The sequence below is a fragment of the Tripterygium wilfordii genome, chromosome 14 (assembly GCF_013401445.1).
Source record: "Tripterygium wilfordii isolate XIE 37 chromosome 14, ASM1340144v1, whole genome shotgun sequence".
Lineage (NCBI taxonomy): Eukaryota > Viridiplantae > Streptophyta > Magnoliopsida > Celastrales > Celastraceae > Tripterygium > Tripterygium wilfordii.
Window position 1 is genome coordinate 4,888,053 of NC_052245.1, and position 21,503 is coordinate 4,909,555.

At 37.2% G+C, this 21,503-nt stretch overlaps 4 protein-coding genes, 1 long non-coding RNA gene and 1 other non-coding gene across 17 annotated transcripts; 5 read left to right on the plus strand and 1 right to left on the minus strand.

Moving 5' to 3' along the window:
* The first annotated feature begins 4,121 nt into the window (after positions 1–4,121).
* LOC120014144 lies at positions 4,122–5,952 on the plus strand. Its single transcript, XM_038866066.1, has 3 exons — positions 4,122–4,361; positions 4,619–5,780; positions 5,939–5,952. The coding sequence occupies exons 1-3, from the start codon at positions 4,122–4,124 to the stop codon at positions 5,950–5,952; spliced, it is 1,416 nt and encodes a 471-aa protein (XP_038721994.1).
* A 2,501-nt stretch (positions 5,953–8,453) lies between these two features.
* On the plus strand, positions 8,454–15,155 carry LOC120015195. 10 transcript variants are annotated; one of them, XM_038867482.1, is made up of 10 exons: positions 8,454–8,934; positions 9,162–9,228; positions 9,355–9,453; positions 11,404–11,503; positions 11,662–11,801; positions 13,383–13,460; positions 13,538–13,579; positions 13,687–13,741; positions 14,047–14,122; positions 14,511–15,155. In XM_038867482.1, the coding sequence occupies exons 5-10, from the start codon at positions 11,701–11,703 to the stop codon at positions 14,738–14,740; spliced, it is 582 nt and encodes a 193-aa protein (XP_038723410.1). In that variant the 5' UTR covers positions 8,454–8,934; positions 9,162–9,228; positions 9,355–9,453; positions 11,404–11,503; positions 11,662–11,700; the 3' UTR covers positions 14,741–15,155. The 10 variants fall into 10 exon arrangements, 7 of the variants coding, with proteins under 7 accessions (XP_038723410.1, XP_038723409.1, XP_038723405.1 ...); XM_038867481.1 differs by having other exon boundaries at positions 11,681–11,801; XM_038867477.1 differs by having other exon boundaries at positions 8,464–8,934; positions 9,325–9,453; positions 11,677–11,801.
* On the plus strand, positions 10,153–10,282 carry LOC120015830. Its single transcript, XR_005471842.1, has one exon. It is a non-coding gene; the product is annotated as a small nucleolar RNA snoR77 (small nucleolar RNA).
* LOC120015197 lies at positions 13,454–14,028 on the minus strand. The gene is made up of 2 exons (XR_005471708.1): positions 13,701–14,028; positions 13,454–13,581 (listed from the first exon to the last, which is right to left on the minus strand). It is a non-coding gene; the product is annotated as an uncharacterized LOC120015197 (long non-coding RNA).
* LOC120015196 lies at positions 14,813–16,176 on the plus strand. Of its 2 annotated transcripts, none has more exons than XM_038867484.1 (2): positions 14,813–14,947; positions 15,763–16,176. In XM_038867484.1, exons 1-2 carry the CDS (start codon positions 14,901–14,903, stop codon positions 16,076–16,078), a joined length of 363 nt encoding a protein of 120 aa, XP_038723412.1. In that variant the 5' UTR covers positions 14,813–14,900; the 3' UTR covers positions 16,079–16,176. The 2 variants fall into 2 exon arrangements, with proteins under 2 accessions (XP_038723412.1, XP_038723413.1); XM_038867485.1 differs by lacking the exon at positions 14,813–14,947 and adding an exon at positions 15,295–15,563 and having other exon boundaries at positions 15,708–16,176.
* Positions 16,177–17,866: 1,690 nt separating this feature from the next.
* LOC120015194 (N-(5'-phosphoribosyl)anthranilate isomerase 1, chloroplastic-like) lies at positions 17,867–21,439 on the plus strand. Of its 2 annotated transcripts, none has more exons than XM_038867475.1 (6): positions 17,867–18,972; positions 19,052–19,144; positions 19,687–19,749; positions 19,939–20,300; positions 20,368–20,531; positions 20,926–21,151. In XM_038867475.1, exons 2-6 carry the CDS (start codon positions 19,135–19,137, stop codon positions 21,149–21,151), a joined length of 825 nt encoding a protein of 274 aa, XP_038723403.1. In that variant the 5' UTR covers positions 17,867–18,972; positions 19,052–19,134. The 2 variants fall into 2 exon arrangements, with proteins under 2 accessions (XP_038723403.1, XP_038723402.1); XM_038867474.1 differs by having other exon boundaries at positions 18,664–18,932; positions 20,926–21,439.
* Positions 21,440–21,503: the final 64 nt, after the last annotated feature.

The following is a 21,503-nucleotide window of genomic DNA, read 5'->3' on the forward strand; positions in this document are numbered from 1 at the left end:
CAAAATTTATAGAAATTCTTCTCAAACTTACGAAAGCTCATCTTTCACGACTATAGCTATAGGAAATATTTTTCTTTCCAATTTTCTTCGTGAAATTGATTTTCTAATATGAATCTTGCATCAATTTTGAATTTCTATAATGATTCACCTTGCGATCTTGTTGATTTTGGATATTCTCGGTGTTTGAATTTCTAGATTTGATCATACTCACCACGGGACTTGTAGTTTTCATTCGATCTGTCATCACATCATTATTTTCGATAGTTTCTATGGTGATTTTTTGTGTTTTTTTGTTCTGATTATGGTTACAGACTGCAAGTGATATGTTATCTGTTTCGATTAATTTGATATCTGTCATAATGTTATCTGTCTTGCTAAATGTTATATGTCTTGTTAAAATGTTATCTGTCGTTAATGAAATGTTATCTGTTTAAAGTTCCAAAGCAGATAACATATAAGAACATATCCGAAACAGATATATTATCTGCAGATTCAGATCCAATTTCAGAAGAAAAAAAAAGAGTTCGAAAAAGCAATAAAACCTCAAAGGTGATGCGCCATGATCCATGGAGTTGATTGGTGGTGTTGATGGTCATCAGAGTTGGCTGTATTGATCGGATCTAACTCTTTTTCAAATGGTGGTCGTGATTTGAAGAAGCTTTTTTGGCGAATCAAGTGATAATCTATGGCCAATGATGATTGGGCTTTAATTGAGTTAACCTAAAGCTTTATTTCGGTAGTTCATTAGTCGAAAACGATGACCGGAAGATTAATTTCCGGTGGTCGACGTGAAGGAAGAAGAAGAGAGAAGAAGACTGAGAAAAAAAGGAGGAGGAAGAAAAATGACATCACGCGTGTGACTCTAAGATGAATTTTAATGATATCTTTAGGCATATTTTTGCCAACACAATACAAATATATTTTTTCCTAATGTTTTTTTCCACTTCATCTTTCCTTGAATATATAATTACTATATTATCATTTCCTCTAATTTCCCCCAGAGAAATTGGTTTAGATGCCCTTAGCTTTAGGGTAGTTGACCGACACCAAAGTGTGTGTGTGTACTTACCCCAAGTGTATGGTATCGTCAAGTAATAAACCGGTGAGTCCGGTATCGATCCACGAGGAAGCAATGCAAATTTGAAGTGAATGATATGCAAATGACTAGCTAACACTAATAAACATAATGAATATCAAATAAAAGCAAGTAAAAGAAATGGGCCGAATGACTCGGTAGCATGAGCGATTTTGTAATCAAAGTAAACACGAATTTGATTTAAAACAATTAATTAAAAACCTAGTCTCTAATCCGTCCCGGTGGCTACTCGGTTCTCATACTCAAGGTATCATTGCAAACACACACAACCGTACACAATGCATTGTGTGATACTATCAATCATGCATATGCAAAGAGAATTGGGATATAAGACTTCAATTCATACATGTAGGCCATCGGGTCTCTTAATCTACGATGAACGCAAAGGGATAAGCACCTAATATTATGGATTAATGTTCCCCCTTGGGGCTCGGCTTGGCTAACACCCTAGTTTCACACTCAAAGATCAATTAACCATAACTCTCCCATGCACATTCCTAAATTAACCCAAAACCCCATCATCAATACACATAATTAATAGCTATGCAGTGAAAAACTCAATTAATTAAGGAAATCATGCAATGGGTTTAACAATTCTCAATCGAACACATTAGATGCAATCCCTAGACTAGACAATCCAAGAATACAATCAAATATGTCATTCCCATAGATCCAATCACACAACTATCACGAAATTAAAAGAGAGAAATCGAAGCTACGATTCTTTGAGCATACCTTGAGTAATTGAAACCTTGCATCCACCATTCGGGATTAGAAACTAGAGAAGAGAACTACCCACTCATGATTGTTGCAATAAACATCCAATCTATTGTCATCTAAATCAGAGTTTATACAAAATCAAGAGAAAGCACCAAAAACAACAAAGAAAACTTAGAGAGAGAAACTAGATCTACACTACTCCTATGGTGGCTTCATGTTGGAGAAGTCAATGAATAATGAGGAAGCCAACCAAATCTTAGGGTTTTCTTCTCTTTTTCAATAGAAAATACCTAACTACCCTTATAAAATCGTTTCCCATTGGTTACATACATGATTTACCCCAAATGCCCTTGAAATTTCGGTGCAGAAAATTGCAGATTCGCCGTAGGTGTCCGGACGGGTGTCCGGACGCTTCATGCCTCCAACTTTGTGAGCCTCTGTCTCAATTTGTGAAGAAAGTGTCCGGACGGGTACTGTGGGTGTCCGGACGGTAAGTGTCGGACACCTTGGGAAGTGTCCCGACACCTCACAGCAAAAGGTGCCCAAAAAGTGCTCCAACTTGCCCGAACAAGGTCCGATTCCTACAAAACCAAGGGGAAACATTTGTAAGTGTAAAATTAAGCTAAAATGCAATCAAATACATTAACTAAGTGCTAGAACATCCTAATTAAAGGACATTAGAACCTCAAAATAGAGGTCCAATCAGTAGTCTTTTAGAAAGAGCCGCTAAATCAAGTTATAGTTTAGGTGAAGGAAGTATGACTGCTTTACCAATAGTTGAGACCCAGTCAGGAGAATCTGTACAAGTTGGACAATCTTGGTCATCGCGTAGACCTACTAATAATAGTGATGAAAAGCACATCTTTTTGTTTATGCAGTGTGAGAACTAAAAGATAGGCCTGGTTTTTGCAATTAGCGAGAGTTGTGATAGTTCAGTTCGAAAGGCAATTCCCGAGCAGATTTTGAGTTTTTTACCCAAATAACACTCTCCCCCATAATATGTCTCAATATAACACCCGAGTGAAATTATTTGTCAAAATAGCACTACACGCCACTGTCAGTGGCGTGTTCTTTGTATGGTTCCAACGATCACGCCATCAAAGATGGCGTGAATAATGTATAAAAACCAGTCGGCGTGACTGTTTGCTTTGTAAAGGTCACGCCAACAAGGTTGACGTGACCCTTATAAAAAAAAAAAAAACTAGTCACGCCGTTAGTAACGACGTGACTAGTTAATATCTTCTCACTCAACACACACGATCAACCCCAGCCACACACAGATCCTCTTCTCTCCCGTTTCTCCTCCCCACCCGTACCACACACAAGCCGCAGCAAGCCTCCGATCAGTGAGACAAGCACCACCAACGACCTCAAGCAGCAACTCCGATCCGTGAAGTAGCCACCACACCCTGCCGGACTGCCGATTCGTGAAGGTGGTGTACGTACACACCCACACCCGTGTGAGATCAACAAGAGGTGAGAGAGAGTTGATTATAAATTTTGTTTCCCAGTTTAGGCAACATGGTTTAAGGATATATGTTTATTGGTGGGTCTCACAAGATCTCTTCATTCATTAAATTAATTAGTCTCTCAGAGATTGCTCAAACAACAAAATAGCTAAAATATTAATAAACTTTATAATTAGGGAAAAAAAAATTCCGCAAAGAATTGCTCAAATTTGTATATGTGGTATTTCTGTATATGTTTATGGATATGATTATGAAGTTTTGTTACAATGGATATGCTCATATTAAAATATATAGAATTGATAATAAGGTTTTAAAATGTTGGACAAAATACACAATAGTTGTTTGTTTTATGACACAATTATTATAATCTCATGTAAATTACAGAATATAATGGCGTCAAATTGGAATCGAAATGCAAACTTCCAGTTTGCGGATGATTCTGATAATGACGAAATGCAAACTTCCAGTTCGTATCAGCATTTCTCACCATCCGTGAACCTAAATTTAATCCCAGAAATGTGTCATAATGAAGATGATAGTCAGTTCGAGGGTGCAATTGCTAATAATGATGCGGAGTTGGTAGAAGAGCAGGAAATTGAGTTTGATTCTAGCGATGATGAGAAGGGTGATGGAAACGTAGGGGTCAATATTGAGACAACCACCGTGGATCAGGGGAGGTATTTAAATGTAGTTGATCAAGTACCCGAATTTGGCGATGTTAGCCAGTCAGATTATGCTGTCTGTCGAGATTGGGGTATGCGCCACACTGATCAATTTGATACAGTGGCAGTGAATGAATTATTTAAGATAAGAAACAATTACTTCGAGCTGTGAAGATGTGGCACATTCAGAATAACTATCAGTACAAGATGCAACGCTCAAATTCAGATGTAATACAGTTGAAATGTGTAAAAGAGCCTGTTTGCAATTGGTATCTTAGAGCTATGAAAAAGGAAAAACTCAATGTATGGAAGATAACAGTAATTAGAGGGCAGCATACATGCACAAATGCGTCACTGCATCAGGGTCATCGACAGTTGGATTCAGAATATATCGCAAAGGAGGTGCTACCTATGGTAAGAGCAAATTTGAAAATAAATATAGTAGCTATTCAGGCCTTTGCTAGTTCTCAGTTACAGTACCCGGTTTCGTACAAGAAGGCATGGAAGGCCAAACAAAAGGTTATCAAGAAATTATTTGGGGCATTTGAAGCTTCATACAATGTCCTCCCTAGATTGTTGCAAGCAATACAAGTTTCAAATCCATGTCGGTGGTTAATTTTAACTATAAGGACATTGTCAGCAATCGGGCTACGTTTAGTCGTGTATTCTAGGCATTTTGGCCTTCTATAGTCGGCTTTCAATCCTGTCGTCCTTTGATAAGTATTGATGACACACATTTGTATGGGAAATACAAAGGTAAATTGTTGATCGCGGTTGGGTATGATGCAGATAATGGCCTTTTCTCGTTGTGCTTTGCTATTGTAGACGAAGAAAGTGCTGATAATTGGGGATGGTTCATAGCATGCATTCGTTCTTATGTTACCGATCGAAGAGGCATTTGTGTGTTGTCTGATCGACACGCTGGTATTTTGGTAGCAATGCGTGATGGTTGGCCAGAACCATTTGCTTATCATAGGTATTGCTCGAGACATTTTGTGAGTAATTTCAACACCCATTTTAAAGATAAAGATTTGAAACAAGCGGTTGTCACAATGGCTAACGAAGAATCTAAGGAAAAATTCAACTTTTGGATGTCGCGTGTTAAGGATTTGAACATTGCTGCGTGGGAGTACCTAAATAGTGCCGAGAAAGAAAAGTGGAGTAAAGCATATGATGATGGCCACAGATACGGTAACATGACTACTAATATGTCTGAAATCTTCAATAGTGTTCTGAAGGGTGGGAGATTTTTGCCTATTACAGCACTGGTTCAGCTGACATTTTACAGGTGCAACAAATATTTTGTTAAGAGGAGGATTGAAGCAGAACAATTTAGATTACGAGGGATTGATTTGCCACCACAAGTTTTTGGACATATTAGTTGTGAGACTGTGAAGTCTAAGCGGGAACAAGTTCGAATGTTCAACCATAATCCTCCTACATTTCAGGTGAGTACGAGAAGACGTGGTGCGGAGGACAATCAAAGTTCTAATCGTTCATACGTTGTATGTCTTGGACAACAACATGAAGAACAATATTGTTCATGGAATATGTGGCTTCTTTATCACCTTCCATGTAGCCATCTTCTATCGTGTTGTTCAGCTAATAGAATCGATTGGAGTATATATATGGAGCCATATTTTACAATTGGGGCATATGAAAGCACATGTGCCCCAGTTTTTAGTCCGATACCCGATGAGACATGTTGGCCTGATTATTTAGGACTGATGGTTGTCGTTGATGATGCACAACGAAGGAAAAGGGAAGGTCATCCCAAGTCAACCAGGCTTAGGATTGATATGGATGCACGGGAAGGTCGCACTACAAACAAGTGTAGCGTGTGTGGGCAACGAGGACATAACAAGAAATTTCACAAAAATTCGGGACAAAGTAAAGTAATTTTTTTTTATGAATAAGTTTTATTTTATATTTATAAATAATATAAAAAATGTAAAAATATCTTCATATTTTTAACATATTTATAAATGCAGGTTCAAGGAGCTGACGGATGGTGCGGACAGGGGGTGGAGGATCATCGAGTCATGCTAGAGTACCCGGTGTCCGCATTACTAGGGAGTCTCGTCCTGGTCCAGACAATCAATCTGTTCTTCATATGCAGTCAAACCATCGTTCGGAAGACATTTGGCGTGGACAGGTATATAACAATAAATACATTGAAACTTATGTTTAACTATCTATGTGCTTTTAAACCTAAAGTGTATGTTCTAAACAGGATACATGAGAACCAATCAGATTTAGGCAGCATATGTTCTGGCCATTGGATCCACGAGTTAGGCCTTATGTTATCCAGGCAGGTTTCTATGGTATCACCCAAATAGGTAACATAAAACTTGATAATGGATTACTAACTACACTTCTCGAGAGATGGAGACGTGAAACCCATACATTTCACTTCCGTGTTGGAGAGATGACTATAATACTAGAGAATGTTGCAGTTTTATTAGGATTGAGGGTCAATGGACCAGCTGTCACTGGTAGCAGTATATATGAGTGGGATGATGTGATGATGCAATTACTTGGTAGAGTGGCGAATACTGAAGAGAGGGATGGTGCATCTTTGTCGTTATCCTGGTTGGTGTTGAACTTTGGTGAACACAATCCTCCAGCAGAGGATGCTCCTGAGGTGGTGTTGCAACAATATGCATGGGCTTATATATTAGCCATGTTCGGGAGTATTCTATTCCCATCTACTACGGGGGATAGCATTCCACTCATTTTTCTACCACTTTTAGCTAAGCTAACCTTCAGGAGACTAGCTCGTATAGTTGGGGAGGAGCAGTACTTGCATGCTTATATCGCAATCTTTGCCGAGGATGTTTGAGTTCTACTCGTACGATAGGTGGTTGTAGCCTATTACTTCAGGTAACATTAGTTTATTGAAATTTAATTATAACAATAAAAAGCATATGTTTTTTTTAATATTATCTAATTTTTTTTCCAGTTATGGTCGTGAGAGAGGTTGCATGTATGTCAACCACAAATGCATACTGGGGCTCCACCTATATTTGGTCCAAACGAGCCACCCCGTCCACTTGGTGCCAGGTAATTTTTAAAAATATATGTGTATAAAGTAGCTGACATTTTGGAAAATATTGTAGCTAACATTTTGCTAATTCTTATTTTTTGCATTTTGTAGTTGGCGTGGACGACGTACATATAGAAGAAATCCAAAGCAAGTCCTTATATTTGCTAGAGATGAGCTGGATCAGCAAGAACCTAACCAGGTACAATGGATGCCTTATACACCAGGGAGATTGGCAGATGCACCAGTAATATGTATTGATGGCAGTAGAATCTGGAGAGCTGTAGTGCCTTTGAATTGCTTTAAGATTGTGGAGTTTCAATTCTCAGATCGTGTTATGAGACAATTTGGTATATCACAGCATATACCGACTCTAGTGGATACGAATGATACTTTACATAATCTAAATAAGAGAGGGCGGGATAATGTCGATTGGGTGGTCAAAAATGCTACATGATTGGCATATTGGGATGATAGACTAGCTCATATCGCACAGGAGCGATTCCCTCGCACGAGCATTGGCGAGTATATGCATTGGTATTACTCGATCACCCGACGGATTATTAGTGCTCCATCGACTGATAGGCCACAAACAAAGTTGGATTATGCGCAACGGTATTTTATTTATGTAAGTTATATTATATTGTAATGTAATAAACATTAATGCAGGCTGCTTTGGCATTAGAGGGAGCAAAAAAAGTTGTTTCTGCATTGCGTGATGCTCTTAATGACTCTACTGCTGCCATTGCAAATAATTGGTTGGGAAATTGTCGTGACATTCTAGACGAGGTTGGTGAGGGACATCGATTTGAAGAAGTTATAGACTCTGATGTTCAAGCTACGCCCCAGCATGGTGGTAGATATCCTCTTGGTCAATCACACAGACGTGGTCACATTTCCCTTGCAACTGACTTTACCATGCATCCATCCCAGTTGATGCAAGATGATGTTGGTCCATCCACTACTCCTCTTGAATGGAGTAGGCACAGGACTATATGATTTCTCTAGTTTGCTTGAACCATATAACTATTTATGTGTTTATTTTTCATGTCTTTATGATGGATAGTTCGTATTTGATGAAATATTTTACTGGATATGGATTTCTGGATATGTATCTATATGTATTTTTGGCATGTTGATTTTTTTTTCGTTTTTTTTCCCTGTGTCTGTTGATCATGCCAACATCGTTGGCGTGACCGAAGAAAAATGGATGATCACGTTGACATGAATCAAAATATGTATTGGTCACTCCATTAGCAATGGAGTGACCAGTACAAATTAGATGGCGTAATCGTCCAAAAGCATAGAAAGAACACGTCACTGTCAGTGACGTGTAGTGCTATTTTGACAAATATTTTTCTTCGGGTGTTATATTGGGATACATTATTGAGGATAGTGTTATTTGGGTAAAAAACTCGCAGATTTTTGCGAAGCTTGAAAGCAATCAAGTACAACTCGCTATCAATGAGATCTTCCTTATCTGCCGTAGCTTTAACGTTGATTAGATGCCTGAGGTTGCAGAGTTGATTATTCGGACCTTTCAATTCACAGATGTGGATCTCGGACCTATGAATGGGGATATTCCCGAAACTCACAAAGAAAAAAGGAAGTGAGAATAAGTAATTCAAATAGGAGGGCTGCTCTGCTATAAAAAAATATACTCAAACGCATCATTCTAATTGTTCTCCTCAAATGAAAATTCCAATTTAGGGTTTTTCGATTCTGCATAGCCTCCTCTCCCTCCGCTGCCTCCGTGCATCGAAGTGCTATCTTCAGAGCTATTATTCCTATCACTCTTTTTTTCTTTCTTTGCTTTTCTCAATATGAATGTTTTGATAGATAATCTGTAACGAATGATCGCTTAGTTTTATGTAAATTAGGTTTCCTCCTCAGAGAAATACACCGGGGGAGCCTGTGTACTTGGGCGAAGTCACTTTACTCAAGGTGATAACTCTCGTGGCTTTGTTTGGCTGCCCAGGATGGAAATTAAAGCCAAAGAGAGAAAATTTTGACTCTTCCTTTTTTTTTGTCCATTTAGTTTTGTTTCTGTATCAATTTGAATTTTCACATGCTTACAAATCAAAAGGGGGATTTTTGTTAGCTTTATTATTTCCCTAAGCTTACTGGACTGAAGTAAAATAGTTTAATTTTGAGTAATTTTTATTTTGTAGGGTAGATTAAGCACGAAAGAGGTTTTTGGGTTACCTAACTCTAATTTAGTACCTGACGTATATGAAGGTCTGAGCAAAGATTTAGTTCTTTATTACTCTGTACTTATTTATAAATTTTTTCATGCCAGTTTTACTTTTGTGTTTACTATTGTTACACATATAGGTGAATTCAAATTTTTGCCATGTTTTAAAGGGATTGACATTGTGGGAAGGTTCATTAGATCTGGTGAAAGTTCTGCATAAAGAGGTTGAACTTGGACGCCTATCATTTTCTGGAAAGCGAGTATTAGAGGTAAGCATTTTGTTTTTAGGGATCTATGCTACCTTGCAATGCAATTTCGTATTATTGTTGTCATGGTTAGGTTTTCATTGTTTGATTGCTTTATTTCCTATTATACACTTGAGGCCAGCCCAATTGCTCACCAGTTGCACTAAATTATTTATCCCATCTATAAGTTTGTGTTTTCACATCGCAACTCGCAAGTATCTTTTAAGAAAATATGCCCAAAGAATGGGAGTGGTAGAAATGAAAATGCTAGAATGCGAGTGCGACGACTCAAGCATTGAGAGAATAAGAAAGGATACATAAGACATTTGACTTTGATCTATCATAGGGGTTGGACCCTTACGAAAAAGGTTTGAGAAAAAGCGGACAAAAGGATATTGGAAGATTATGCTGAGAGCAGAGGGAGACCAAATAAGACATGGATGAAAGTATGCCTAATTGCAGAAGTAGTCACCATAATATATTTAAGGTAGATCAAATAGAGGTAGAAATCAGTGAACTGATGTTGGAGTTTGGTTCTTTGACTGATTTCAAACTTTCCATAGAGATAAATGTAGCTCCCAACAGTAACCTCAACTTTTCAGTCATCATTTACTAAGACTTTACTTCATCATTAGCTGATTTTTTCTGTAAAAGGCTGCTACATATTGTTAGATCACTTGATTTCTTGTTGAAGATAAATGTTTGATTTTCAAGTAGTAATTCAGGCAACCACTTTGCAATAGATATTGGGCAAAGGAGGTGTTGAATTGCTCATATATTGAATTTGCTTTGGTTCTTCAGACTCGCTGAGGATTGATTTCTTTGAAGCCAGTCTAGTAAGCCCAAGTACATTGTACTTCTGTTCCTTGTGTTCAAAGAAAAAAAGTAGTTGAATGGGAATGAATGGCGAAAAATGATATACATAACGAATTCTGACTAATTTCTTACATTGATTACGCAGCCGACCAACATTGTTTGGGATAAAGCTTTGGTGATGTTGTATCACAAGTTTCTTTTCTTCTTCTTTTTTAAAAATATTCCCTTTTTTATATTACAAAATTTATGATTGGGGAGTGGTTAAAAATCATGATTTTGAAATGTGAACCCGGAAAATGTTTGCGCTAGATATGATAGTCGTGATATGTGATTTTGCTCTGTAATTGAAGTGCATATTACTGCTATTGTGTTTTTTGTGTGCATATTACCGAAGCAGATCTGATCTTAAAGAGAGCTTCTCTTAGAATTCTTGAAGGACTAGTGAACTATAAAAGTTTGTCTTTGAATCCAAAAATGTCAAAGCCCAAGCACAAGCATAGAGTAATGCATTTAGGTGCGGGACCAATCCCAAATAGAAGTTGAACCCTGCTGATCAGGTCCAAGCAAAGATTTGGGCCGAGTGAGTTCGGTTAGGGCCCATTGGCTCACGTTCTCCCTAGTGTGGAGTGGACCTCGTGAGTCTGGCCTCGCAGTGCAATGAGTCGGCATTCGGGTCCCTTCTACTTTCTACTGCATGTCTGCATACGGTACACTCTTTCCAGTGAATACGGTTACCTCAGATGTGCTCCGGCTATCATTCTTCGGTTTTACGTTATCATAACTTCCCCGTTTATTTGCTCGGAAAGCAAAGGAAAACTTCAGTGGATTTCTCCGTGGAATCAGAAACTCTTAGTTCCATTAGGTTCTAATGTGTAGAAAGTCAAAAGAGGAACAAAACAATTTACTTGTACTAACATAGTTTTCTCCATCAGGAATTTGATGGTTGTCTCCAATTTTCAGGTTTTTTGGGTAACCAAACAGTGGACTGAATTTGGAGAGTTTATTCGTGATCTTAAGCTGAGGAAAAGATCTTGAAAGAATGAAAATAGAGAGGAGATGCGTTGAATTTCATAAAACTATTTCGTTGTCATGATTGCTCACATTTTTCTTAGAATTGTATGTTTTCCTTTCGATGATGTTTGAGTTTTTGATGAGCAGATACACATTCATATTTTTGGGCCAACCAAGAAGATTGATGACAATGGACCTCTCTTCGTTTGAGCATGACATTGATGAACTTATTGAGGAGTTTGTTATGGTACTACTTTGAATTTTGAGTTTCTTTTTCAGCTTTATCCCACTTTCATGTGCGAATATGTGTTGGTTTGCTTGTATGTGTCAGAGTGTGTTTTGTTATTAACTTACCAAAAAAGGTGCTTTATTCTTAGATTATAATAGCTCATATTTATGTTGGAGTTTGATAACTGGTAGGAAGGATCAACAACTTTTGCTGCTATGAAGAGGGTTTGGCTCTCCAAGAAGTTCTCCTACATTTACGAGGCTAGACCTTCAACCAATTTTCTTCTTTATGCAGTCATTATATACACATACGGTTGGTAAGCTATTTGATACATTACTTTATTGTCTATTAGACACCAAGGTGCCCTCATTGCCTTCTTTCCAATTGGAGTTTGCTGTTTGAGCAATTTGACACTTCTTGCAAGTTCTGAATCTTTATGTTACTTCTTTTTACCACTGCATCTTGCAACTGCTGTTAAGATTCACAATGTTTCATGCATACCTCTGGATATAGAGGTTGTGAGGTGATATTCTTTAAATACTAACCCAAGTGATGTGTACGTACGTACAGAACACTACCCTTCAGCACAACGTAACCTCACCTCAGCATATAACAATCTCAAGCAAGCATTTCCTTGCTCATTGATTTGTTTCAATCAGAGAATTTTCCTGATAGATGCTTTCTTTCAAAAAATAAATTGCAAAGTTATCACCCTTTGTCCTCATTTGACTTCTTTTCTGATAGGAAAATCTTCAACTATTCCCTCTAAGGAACTTAGTACCTAGCACTTTGTTGTTGATTGAGATTGGCTGTTTTAGTTTTACCTTCAGCAACAACTATATTTAGCAAATGGATTGTCGATCCTTTTAATTTTCTTTCTTCCAGAATAAGAGCGATTAAATATTTCCCTAAAGATGGTCAATTATCAAATTATATCTGCAAATGCAATTACTATTTGTTTCATTCTCACCGAGGTTGGAATTTTGGGTTCTTTACATTCATATTATTTCTCTATTTAATTGGCTAGCTCTTAAATACTTATATGCAGGTCATATGATCAACACTACCTCGTTATTACAGAGACTAGCTGGGCTGTATTGCCTTTACTGCCTTTGTGAGACCCAACCCTTAAGGCCTCCAGTTAAAATCTATATTTCAATTAGTACGTTTTCACTTCTCTTTTGAGACTCAGTTGTTGGTGCCCCCTTTTGATCTGAATTGTACATGATGATGAAGCAATGAGCATAATCTGAAATCATTCTATCGTATTAATTGATGAATTGTGACTTAATGTCATTATTTAGCTGTTTCTCCCATCTCCCTACTCATCTTCATGGAACAAAGATGATGTACATCTGGGATTAGCCTAGAGTAATTTTTGGTAATTAGAGCATGATGTGTTTATATCACAACACTTTGGGTTGATTAAAACTAAAATATACTCGTTAGTATACCAGTATGTCAACTAAGACTTACGATCTTGTAGTTGCCTTTATGAGCTTTCTTCAATTCTTCCGTTGTGTCTGCGGCCTTATTTCTATTAAACCACAAGTAATCAGTTTTTCTCATTTTATATATGATGCTATTGTGAATAGGTCCGATTTTTTAGGCCACAAGCGCAATGCAAAGACATGCAATTTAAACTTCCCACATATTCAAATGAGTGTTCATATGAAACATACGTACCTACTTAAATAATATTCTCTTGGAGGCTCCTAATTGGTTCTCAGTACTTCGATCGGCTAAGGTAGCCATTATTACTATCATGCTGCATGTTTAATACTTTAATGTAGTAACAGGAAACTACAATCATAGTGCTGACTATGAAGTTTTCTTTCTTCTTTACTTTTTCTGTTCGCACTTCAGCTTTTATTCAGTTGCCTTAATTCCATTTCAGGAGAGCTGAAGTGGCTCAAAGAGCTTGTTGTGGAGGCAAGAGAAAAAGATATAAAAGTAGTGCATGTTTTGATCAAAAGTATGCTAAAAATGAACCTATTTCTATTTGGATATGTGGATCTAAATGAAGGCTCTAATATGGAGACATTGAACCAGCTTACAGAGGTGCAGAATGCTCGTATTCACGTTGCATATGAGAACTATGTTCTCAATATGTTTTTTCCATGCTGTATCCTCTGTCACCTTAACTCACATCTTGATTTCAGTTCCTACATTGTTGCTTACCGCTTTTCTTTTTCCCTCTTAATTGGCAGGTTACTTAATAACACTAAGATTGAGGACTTTCTTAACATGGACTTGGTAAGTTACCAAACTCACAAAGCTATCAGGTCTTTTGGCTCTCTTGCATTACTCAGTTTCTTCACTTCCCTATAGTACTAGCATCTGGCATGAAGGTTATAGTAGCAAGCATAATATAATAACAAAAAATATGCCAAACAATGAACCTGATTGTTGCACACATTACAACATCCGATATTGTTCCTGAGTCTGAGCAACATAGCATTAAATGGTGCCATGTGTTTGTATACATATATTTCTGTACACATGCCAGTGTGTTTGTGTTAACTGTCTAGACTTCATGTGTTTGTTCCTGTGTATGCTAGGGTACAGAAGTTGATCTGGCCGTATTAAAGAAAATGTCAACAGAATATACAGATGCCAAGAAACTAGCTATCAAAGGTACATTCATCATCAAATAGAAAATTAAGCTATGCATTTATATTTAGATACGAATCCAAACATGCTCTTCATGATGTCAAATGGTGCTCGTTTGTAATTCTTACAGTTACAGTGTACTGCATCCAAATATTGTTATCATATCATCACTGCAAATAACTTGCAACTTTGTTTGCTTAATTATCTAATATCCACTGCATGTTTTTCAACATTGACTTTAGAAACAGATTCATAGAGTCTTGGAATATGTTTTCCCTTCATTTTTTCAGTTTATACGTCTTCATATTTTGAAAATTTCTCAACTTTGCATAATTTCACATGCCAAGTTATTATTTGAATGTGAACTAATTACTACTTGTTGCCTTGTCGGTCTAACTACTTGATATGATAGAGGCCAATGAGGTGGTGGATGTCCAAAACATGCAACATATATCAGACGATGAGGAACTGATTGGAGTTGTAGTAGAGAATATCTCTGAGAACTGGAATGCATCTAGACATTTGTTTTACGAACAAACGGGGCAGATGGCTCTGGAGGTACGACGACAGCCAGTGCCACATGAAGATCAAGAATATGGTGGCTTTGATGTTGAACTGGAACTACTGCTATCTCAAACTTAACTGCAAGGAAATATGAGAATGTCGCAATTTGGTTAGCAAAACCATGAATCTAGCAAAGTAAATATCCATGATATGTTACAGCCACGTGGAAGGATTTGAATTTTCAGTTCAAGGGCCATTACTGTCGAGCAAAGTCATCGTTCTGGAGGTGTAGAAGTTGATGCGTTTTGCTGATCCAACACTATCACTGTTTTCCTGCTCAATACAGTAAGACCTCTTCCAGATTCGCTCAAATCATAAACATAGACCTACTACTCTGATAGGCATTTCTAGTGAATGTATTATTATCTCACAATCTTTCCCATTGATAGATGTGATTGTGAAGCTTACAAAGGTATTTATCTTGAAAGGGAATGTAAAGTATGCAGAAAATGTCATTGCGAACAGTTTAATATATTAACATCCATTTTTGCCAGGTGGTTTAGCAAATTTTCATGTATTTTTCACTAGTGTGGTGCCAAGTTGCTGCTTTAAAAGTGGAAAATGAAGGATCATATTCGTGATGGAAGTGTTTGTGCTCCAAGTTGTGTTTTAAAGCTAACGGAGCAGAAATTGACAAGCGTGGTAGCATCATTGGTGGGAACTCTCAAATTAGCCGTTATACTCACAAGGGCAGCCACTACGGGACTAGGATAGTAGCACAACCAGAATTGGAGTAGAATATGAAGAACCGTTCTTGGACTTGTTGGAATGAGTGTGGAAGTAGTTCAAAGATTAGAGTCTGTTTGAGTCTGGGTGGCACTTTGCTGGATAGGGTGATACATGACTCTGGCTATAAACTTTTCTTGTTAACTAGTTTTGTTGCCATTGTTTTGATGGTTATATTAACTTTTTTTGTGTTCTTTTTGAATCGGTTGTTAATGGAGCATCTAATGAATTCTCATATAGTCCTCCCCCCCTTTAATTTGGTGATGCCAAGTTTGCTGCTTTGAAAGTGAAAAATGAATGATTACAAGGAAATGTTCACATTCCAAGCTCTCTGTTTGTAGTACTTTGATTCTCTTTCTTTTGTTTGCACCTAGGTTTTTTCCCACTATGTTCGTGCCTTTAAATTGTGGACTCGAACCTTGTTCCTCTCCCCATATCCAAGTATTAAAAACATACAGCCTTTGTTCGAAATCAAGTATGTCTGGTGTTAGCGGTCCAGGATCTGGTCTAGCGGAGGCCTATGTGATGCGAAAGCTTCACAAGGAGAAGATGAAGAGAATGGCGGCCGAGAAGAAAAGAGAAGAATCGAAGGAAATTCTTGGTGGTGAAGAAAGTGGTTCTGTTAGATGTTTGTTCTGGGGATCTAAGAAGAAGGTCCGTTCAGTGGACTCGGCAACAAAGGCAAGCTGAGAGAATATGTATTGTCTTGTGGTGGTGGCGGCGGCTACCATTCGTTTTTCTTTTTTCTGCCACAGTACCTAGAATAACATATTAAATAATACATCCAAATTTTCTATATTATATCTAAATTTATCCAGACGTACAGAAAAAATAAACAAAAAAAATAATGATATTACTTGTTTTGAAAAGAGAGAAATTCATAATTGAAAATTCTAATTTCACTCATAATAAATCAACGAGTTTTGAGGAGTTAAGCAGTGATGCCCGCGAGGTTAGAGAAGCTACAATCATTGAGATCGTTTTTAGTTAAGTGAGTGTCAAAGTAAAAAAATATACAAAGTATGAGGGGCATACTATAATCACTAAGATCGTCAAGATGTTTGTGTGGTTCGTTGGTCTCGGCAATTGTCAATCCAACTAAGATAAGAAAATAGTTTTACTTCAGTCAAATAGATTGGTCAGCGCATTGACTAACCGAGACTACAAAAACTGACCGAGAAATGATCATATGAATTTAGTGAATAAAACATAACGTTTGAAATCTATCTATGTATTTTTAATTGGAGTGTAACTATTGTTCAGCATTCGAGTTAGGTTCAAAACAAGGTACTTAAAAATCGAGATTTAAATCATAAAATCTTACGATTTTACCTGCCAAAATATAGTGAAATAAAAAGTGACCAAAATTGTGCAAGATCTTAAAACATATAATTTTGAATTAAAAATGATTTTAAAATTAGGGTTAAATATGACCTTGACTAGTTGACTAGTTTATGGACTTGAAATATGAGCCAATTTAGTGGGTCTTGCTCTTTCAATAGTTATGGCTGTGCTTTGACCTTATCACAGTTTTGTTCATCCAAACACTAAATTATTGATTTCACCTAGATCACCATTTTTTTTTTTAATTGCGCACTCATTTTTTATGGACATAACTCACCTAACCTCACCAAAGTTTTTTACATATCTCATCTCACCCTGGTAGGTGAAAATACAAATCTTGGTAGGTGAAAATGCTTTTGGTTTACCTGTTTTCCAATTCTTTTCTGTCTGTTTTCAATTTCTTGAAAATGTGTTTGGTTCAACGTTTTAGAAAAGGAAAATCATTAGAAAATAGAAAATAATAAAAATACGTATTCTAAAATAGAAAACACGCTAATCTTTGTCCGTTCTTCCTCGGGTGGCGGGGACTTATTGTATTTTTATTACAGCAGGTCCCGCTGTAATACAATTTTAAGTTAGCAAAAAATTTTATTTTTATTTTTAAAAATAATAAATGTGTAGTATATTCTTCCTAACGAATCCAACTGTATATTTTTTGTTCGAAACAAAAATTATATTAAACATGAAAAATGCATGACAATTTAAGACCGTCGGATATAAACACAAAACATTCTATGTGTCGATCGCGATGAATTTGATTTTTGTTTTGAACAAAAAATATGTCGTTGGATTCGTTAGACTAAATACTACACATTTACGATTTTACAAAAGGGATAAGTATCAGAAAAGCCCCTCTACTTTACAAAACGGTTCAACTGAGCCCTTCTACTTTTTTTCGGGTCATCCAAGCCCCTCTACTTTAAAGAATAGGCCATGTTAACCCTCCAAGTCTTCAACTGTTAAAATCGTCTTATGTGGCTAATTTTTTTTTTCCTATGTGGCTTTTTTGAAGAAATTCAAAAATGAGATTTTAAATGACATGGTAAATCTAAATTAAAATAATGAGTCATAATAAAAAAAATGAGAATAAATCAAAAATTGAAAAGCAACCTCATCCAGTCATCCTTGGTATCAGTTCACATGGTGGAGGCAGCAGACCCACCGAAATCAAAAAGCCACCACCAGGAGGATCAAGATTTGCAGCCACCAAAGATCAAGATTTGCAGTGAGTGGATCGGTTTTGGATCCCAATCCATTTTGGATCTTGTGGGATATGGGTTTGGGGTACCAATTGGTTTTGGATCTTGGGTACCAATCCGTTTTGGATCTTTTGGGAGATTGTAACTTTGAAAATGGGTTTTGGGTACCAATTCATTTTAGATCTTGTCGGAGAAGATAACTTTGGAGATAGGTTTTGGGTAGGAATCCGTTTTAGATATTGTCGGAGATGGGTTTTGAGTACCAATCCTTCTGGATCTTGTCGGAGAAGATAACTTTGGAGATAGGTTTTGGATACGAATCCGTTTTAGATATTGTCGGAGATGGGTTTTGAGTACCAATCCTTCTGGATCTTGTCGGAGATGGGTCATCGACGAGTAGGCTCCAGTGATAAAACTCTAGTTATCTTCTTGGTTGAATATGAAATTTAGGGTTCCGACGAGTGAATCGACGGTCACGGTGAAGATTAGAGAATGTAGAGAGAAAGAAAGAGAGAAATGCATTTAAATATTATAATAATATTTTGACACATGTCATTATTTCATTGATCAAAGACACGTGTATACCTAGTCAGCGATTAAAAAATTATTCAAAAAAATCTATCACATTACTTAACTGCCACATCAGCACAGTTATAACAGAAGTTAGCACGAGGGGTCATTTTGACCCATTCTTTCAAGTAAAGGGGCTTGGATGACCAAAAAAAATTAGAAGGGCTCAATGAAACCGTTTTGCAAAATAAAAGGGTTTTTCTAATACTTACCCCTTTTTTAAAATTAAATAAAATATTTTTTGTGCCGCTGCAGCGGACCCCCGGCACCCGCTTTTCCTCCTCTTTCTCTCTCCATTCTTCCTTCGTCTCGTTCTCTCTCCATTCTTTCTCCACTTTCTCTCTCCCTTCTTCCTTTATCTATCCACCCGTGTCGCCGCTGTTCGATTGAGTCTCGTTGCCGCCGTTCGATTGAGTCGTCCCTGCCGCCAGGTTTTGTCGCACCCTTTTTTGAGTCATCATCTATTTTATGGTCTGCGTTCGCACTGTTATGGGTTTATCTTTTTGTGTACTCGTGCCTTTTATAAGCTACCATATTTATTCATATGCAGAAAGAGGCCAGTTTTGTTCGATATGTAAGATCAGCTTCGCTTCAACCTTATTGGGTTCAGCTAACATTAGGAAGCTATCAGAAATGGTCACAGGTATCTCTATGTGAAGGCACATGTTATATGCATAGACTACTTAATAGCAGCTCAACTGTTTTGAGATATATCCTCATAGAGATGTCTTCAGTGTTAAGTTCATAGTAATTTTACATTGTTTATTCTGTTGTCTGGGTTTCAAATTGTCTCATAAATATAGGTTTTGGTTATCACTAATGGCATTAAAGAACTTGCTTCCTTTGTGAATTCTGCTATCCTGGGAGTCGTTCTTGGTAGAGAAATTGTTGAAACTGTCATTTGGTTAGCACCCAAGTTGCGATTTTCTGGCTTCAGTGATTGTGAAGTGGAATCAAATATGTTTTTTTTCCTGATAGATTCTTTTAGCTTACTTATTGGATTAGTTTAATGAAGCTGTTTCGGTATATTCCTGTAAAAACCATGGTGATGGACTCTTTAATGGAACTTAGCAGGCATATTCAAACTTCACATTAAATGTCTCATGGTTTTTCATACTTATTTGTTTTTCGTGGACTACATATTTGATATACAGTCTTATGTGTTTGTTTTTTAAATTCTTTTAGGGCTAGCCAGAGGAAGTGTATTTCAGCTCAATATTGCACATTTGCAGAGAAGAGAAAGCCATGGTAATCTTGGACTTGGTTTTTTATTTCTACCTATTTGTATCATTTAATCATATCCTTCCTTTTGTATTAATGCAACAAGGCTGTGTGTACTACTGTACTTGATTCAATGTGTCTATTTGCATGTGATTAGTTCTAATTGGACCGATCACCAAAAATAGAATTTACTTCCTCATTGCTATGCATTTGCAGGTCCAAAGGGGGGTGCACACGATTTGCCAAAAATTAGGTCTTTCCCTAAGAGCAAAGTTATTTGCAGTCTCAGCCAGGAAAGAGTCTCATCTACTCTTGAGGAACGTGAAAAGAGTATGCCTCTTGTTAAAATGTGTGGGATTACATCAGCGAGAGATGCTGCTATGGCCGCAGAGGCTGGTGCAGATTTTATTGGGATGATTCTTTGGCCCAAGTCAAAACGTTCCATTTCACTTTCAGTTGCAAAGGAGATTTCAAAAGTTGCGAAGACATATGGGGCGATGCCTGTTGGGGTATTTGTGGACGATGATGCGGACACAATACTGAAGGCAGCTGATGCAGCAGATCTTGAGTTTGTACAGGTATGCATGCAGCTGATCCTATGGTACCGGATAACTTGATTCACACTGATGTTTTGACTTCATGCAGCTTCACGGAAACAATTCTCGGAAAGCATTTCCATTTCTAGTGAGAGAGAATCGCATTATATATGTTCTTCATGCAAATGAGGATGGTAAACTCCTAAACCATATTTCCAATGAGGAAGCTTCTCAAGTCGATTGGATTCTCGTGGATAGTTCAACTGGGGGCAGGTGAGGACATATTAACCATTTAAGACATCATCTCAATGCATGTTTTAACACAATTCATTTCAATCATTATTTTGTTGTCTAGTATACTTAATTAATTATGTTCCAATAAGCCACAATGGAAAAATAAACACAAAAAGAGCACTTGTAGTTAATCACAGAGCAATGTCTTACCTGCACCTTCCAGGAACATAGGCTTGGACTTGAATGGTGTTCTCCAGATTTTCACCTTGTCCTTCATTTGAACTAATTTAACAACCATGTTGATTGTAGTTTTCTTGTGATTTAATTAGGCCACACATCAGTTGAACTATTGCTCGAGTTAATCTCAAAATGTTTGTTTTAAGCCTGCATGTATGAACACATTTTCGTACATAATTTTGTTATCTACCTGCAGTGGAAAAGGATTCAATTGGGCCCAGTTTCAGCTACCACAAATTGAAAGCAAACAAGGGTGGCTCTTGGCAGGAGGGATCCACCCCGAGAATGTTTGTAAAGCCCTTTCTATTCTCAAACCTCACGGAGTCGATGTAAGCAGTGGCATATGCGGGTCAGATGGCCTCCAGAAAGATCAATCACGGATATCTTCCTTTATGAGCGCAATACATTCCGTCAAATATTGATTTAACTTGAGAAAGAAGCTTATGGTGAAAAGATAATAAGTGTCCAGGGACTAGTCTGGGAGAAGCCTCAGATACTCTTGTCAAGAGAATTTTTTTTTTCATAGAGCCTTTTAGATACCAAATTTGTTTTAGTGTGGGCAAATAAACACACATTCCTATTAGGGGGCAGTTACTCTTGGACCCTCTATTTGAGGCAAAAAGCTTTGCTTTTAGTGTATGATGATGGATATTATGATGACCAAATTGAATGAATTTTTAGTAGAAATGGAATGATTACCCCTTCCAGTATGTAGCATGTCTGGCTGCCAAATCTCATTTCATTTTCCCTCAATGTTATTTATTTTCTGTATCA

Excerpts from the sequence above, each read along its gene's own strand:
- LOC120014144 (XM_038866066.1), top strand. The coding sequence starts at position 4,122 with ATGTGGCACATTCAGAATAACTATCAGTACAAGATGCAACGCTCAAAT. Across the intron at positions 4,362-4,618 it reads CAAAGGAGGTGCTACCTATG|GCATTTTGGCCTTCTATAGT; the intron begins GTAAGAGCAAAT and ends CGTGTATTCTAG.
- LOC120015195 (XM_038867477.1), top strand. The coding sequence starts at position 11,441 with ATGACAATGGACCTCTCTTCGTTTGAGCATGACATTGATGAACTTATT. Across the intron at positions 11,802-13,382 it reads ATTATATACACATACGGTTG|GAGAGCTGAAGTGGCTCAAA; the intron begins GTAAGCTATTTG and ends ATTCCATTTCAG. Across the intron at positions 13,461-13,537 it reads AGTGCATGTTTTGATCAAAA|CTTACAGAGGTGCAGAATGC; the intron begins GTATGCTAAAAA and ends ACATTGAACCAG.
- LOC120015196 (XM_038867484.1), top strand. The coding sequence starts at position 14,901 with ATGCGTTTTGCTGATCCAACACTATCACTGTTTTCCTGCTCAATACA. Across the intron at positions 14,948-15,762 it reads CTGTTTTCCTGCTCAATACA|GTTTTTTCCCACTATGTTCG; the intron begins GTAAGACCTCTT and ends GTTTGCACCTAG.
- LOC120015194 (XM_038867475.1), top strand. Across the intron at positions 19,750-19,938 it reads GCAGAGAAGAGAAAGCCATG|GTCCAAAGGGGGGTGCACAC; the intron begins GTAATCTTGGAC and ends ATGCATTTGCAG. Across the intron at positions 20,532-20,925 it reads GATAGTTCAACTGGGGGCAG|TGGAAAAGGATTCAATTGGG; the intron begins GTGAGGACATAT and ends ATCTACCTGCAG.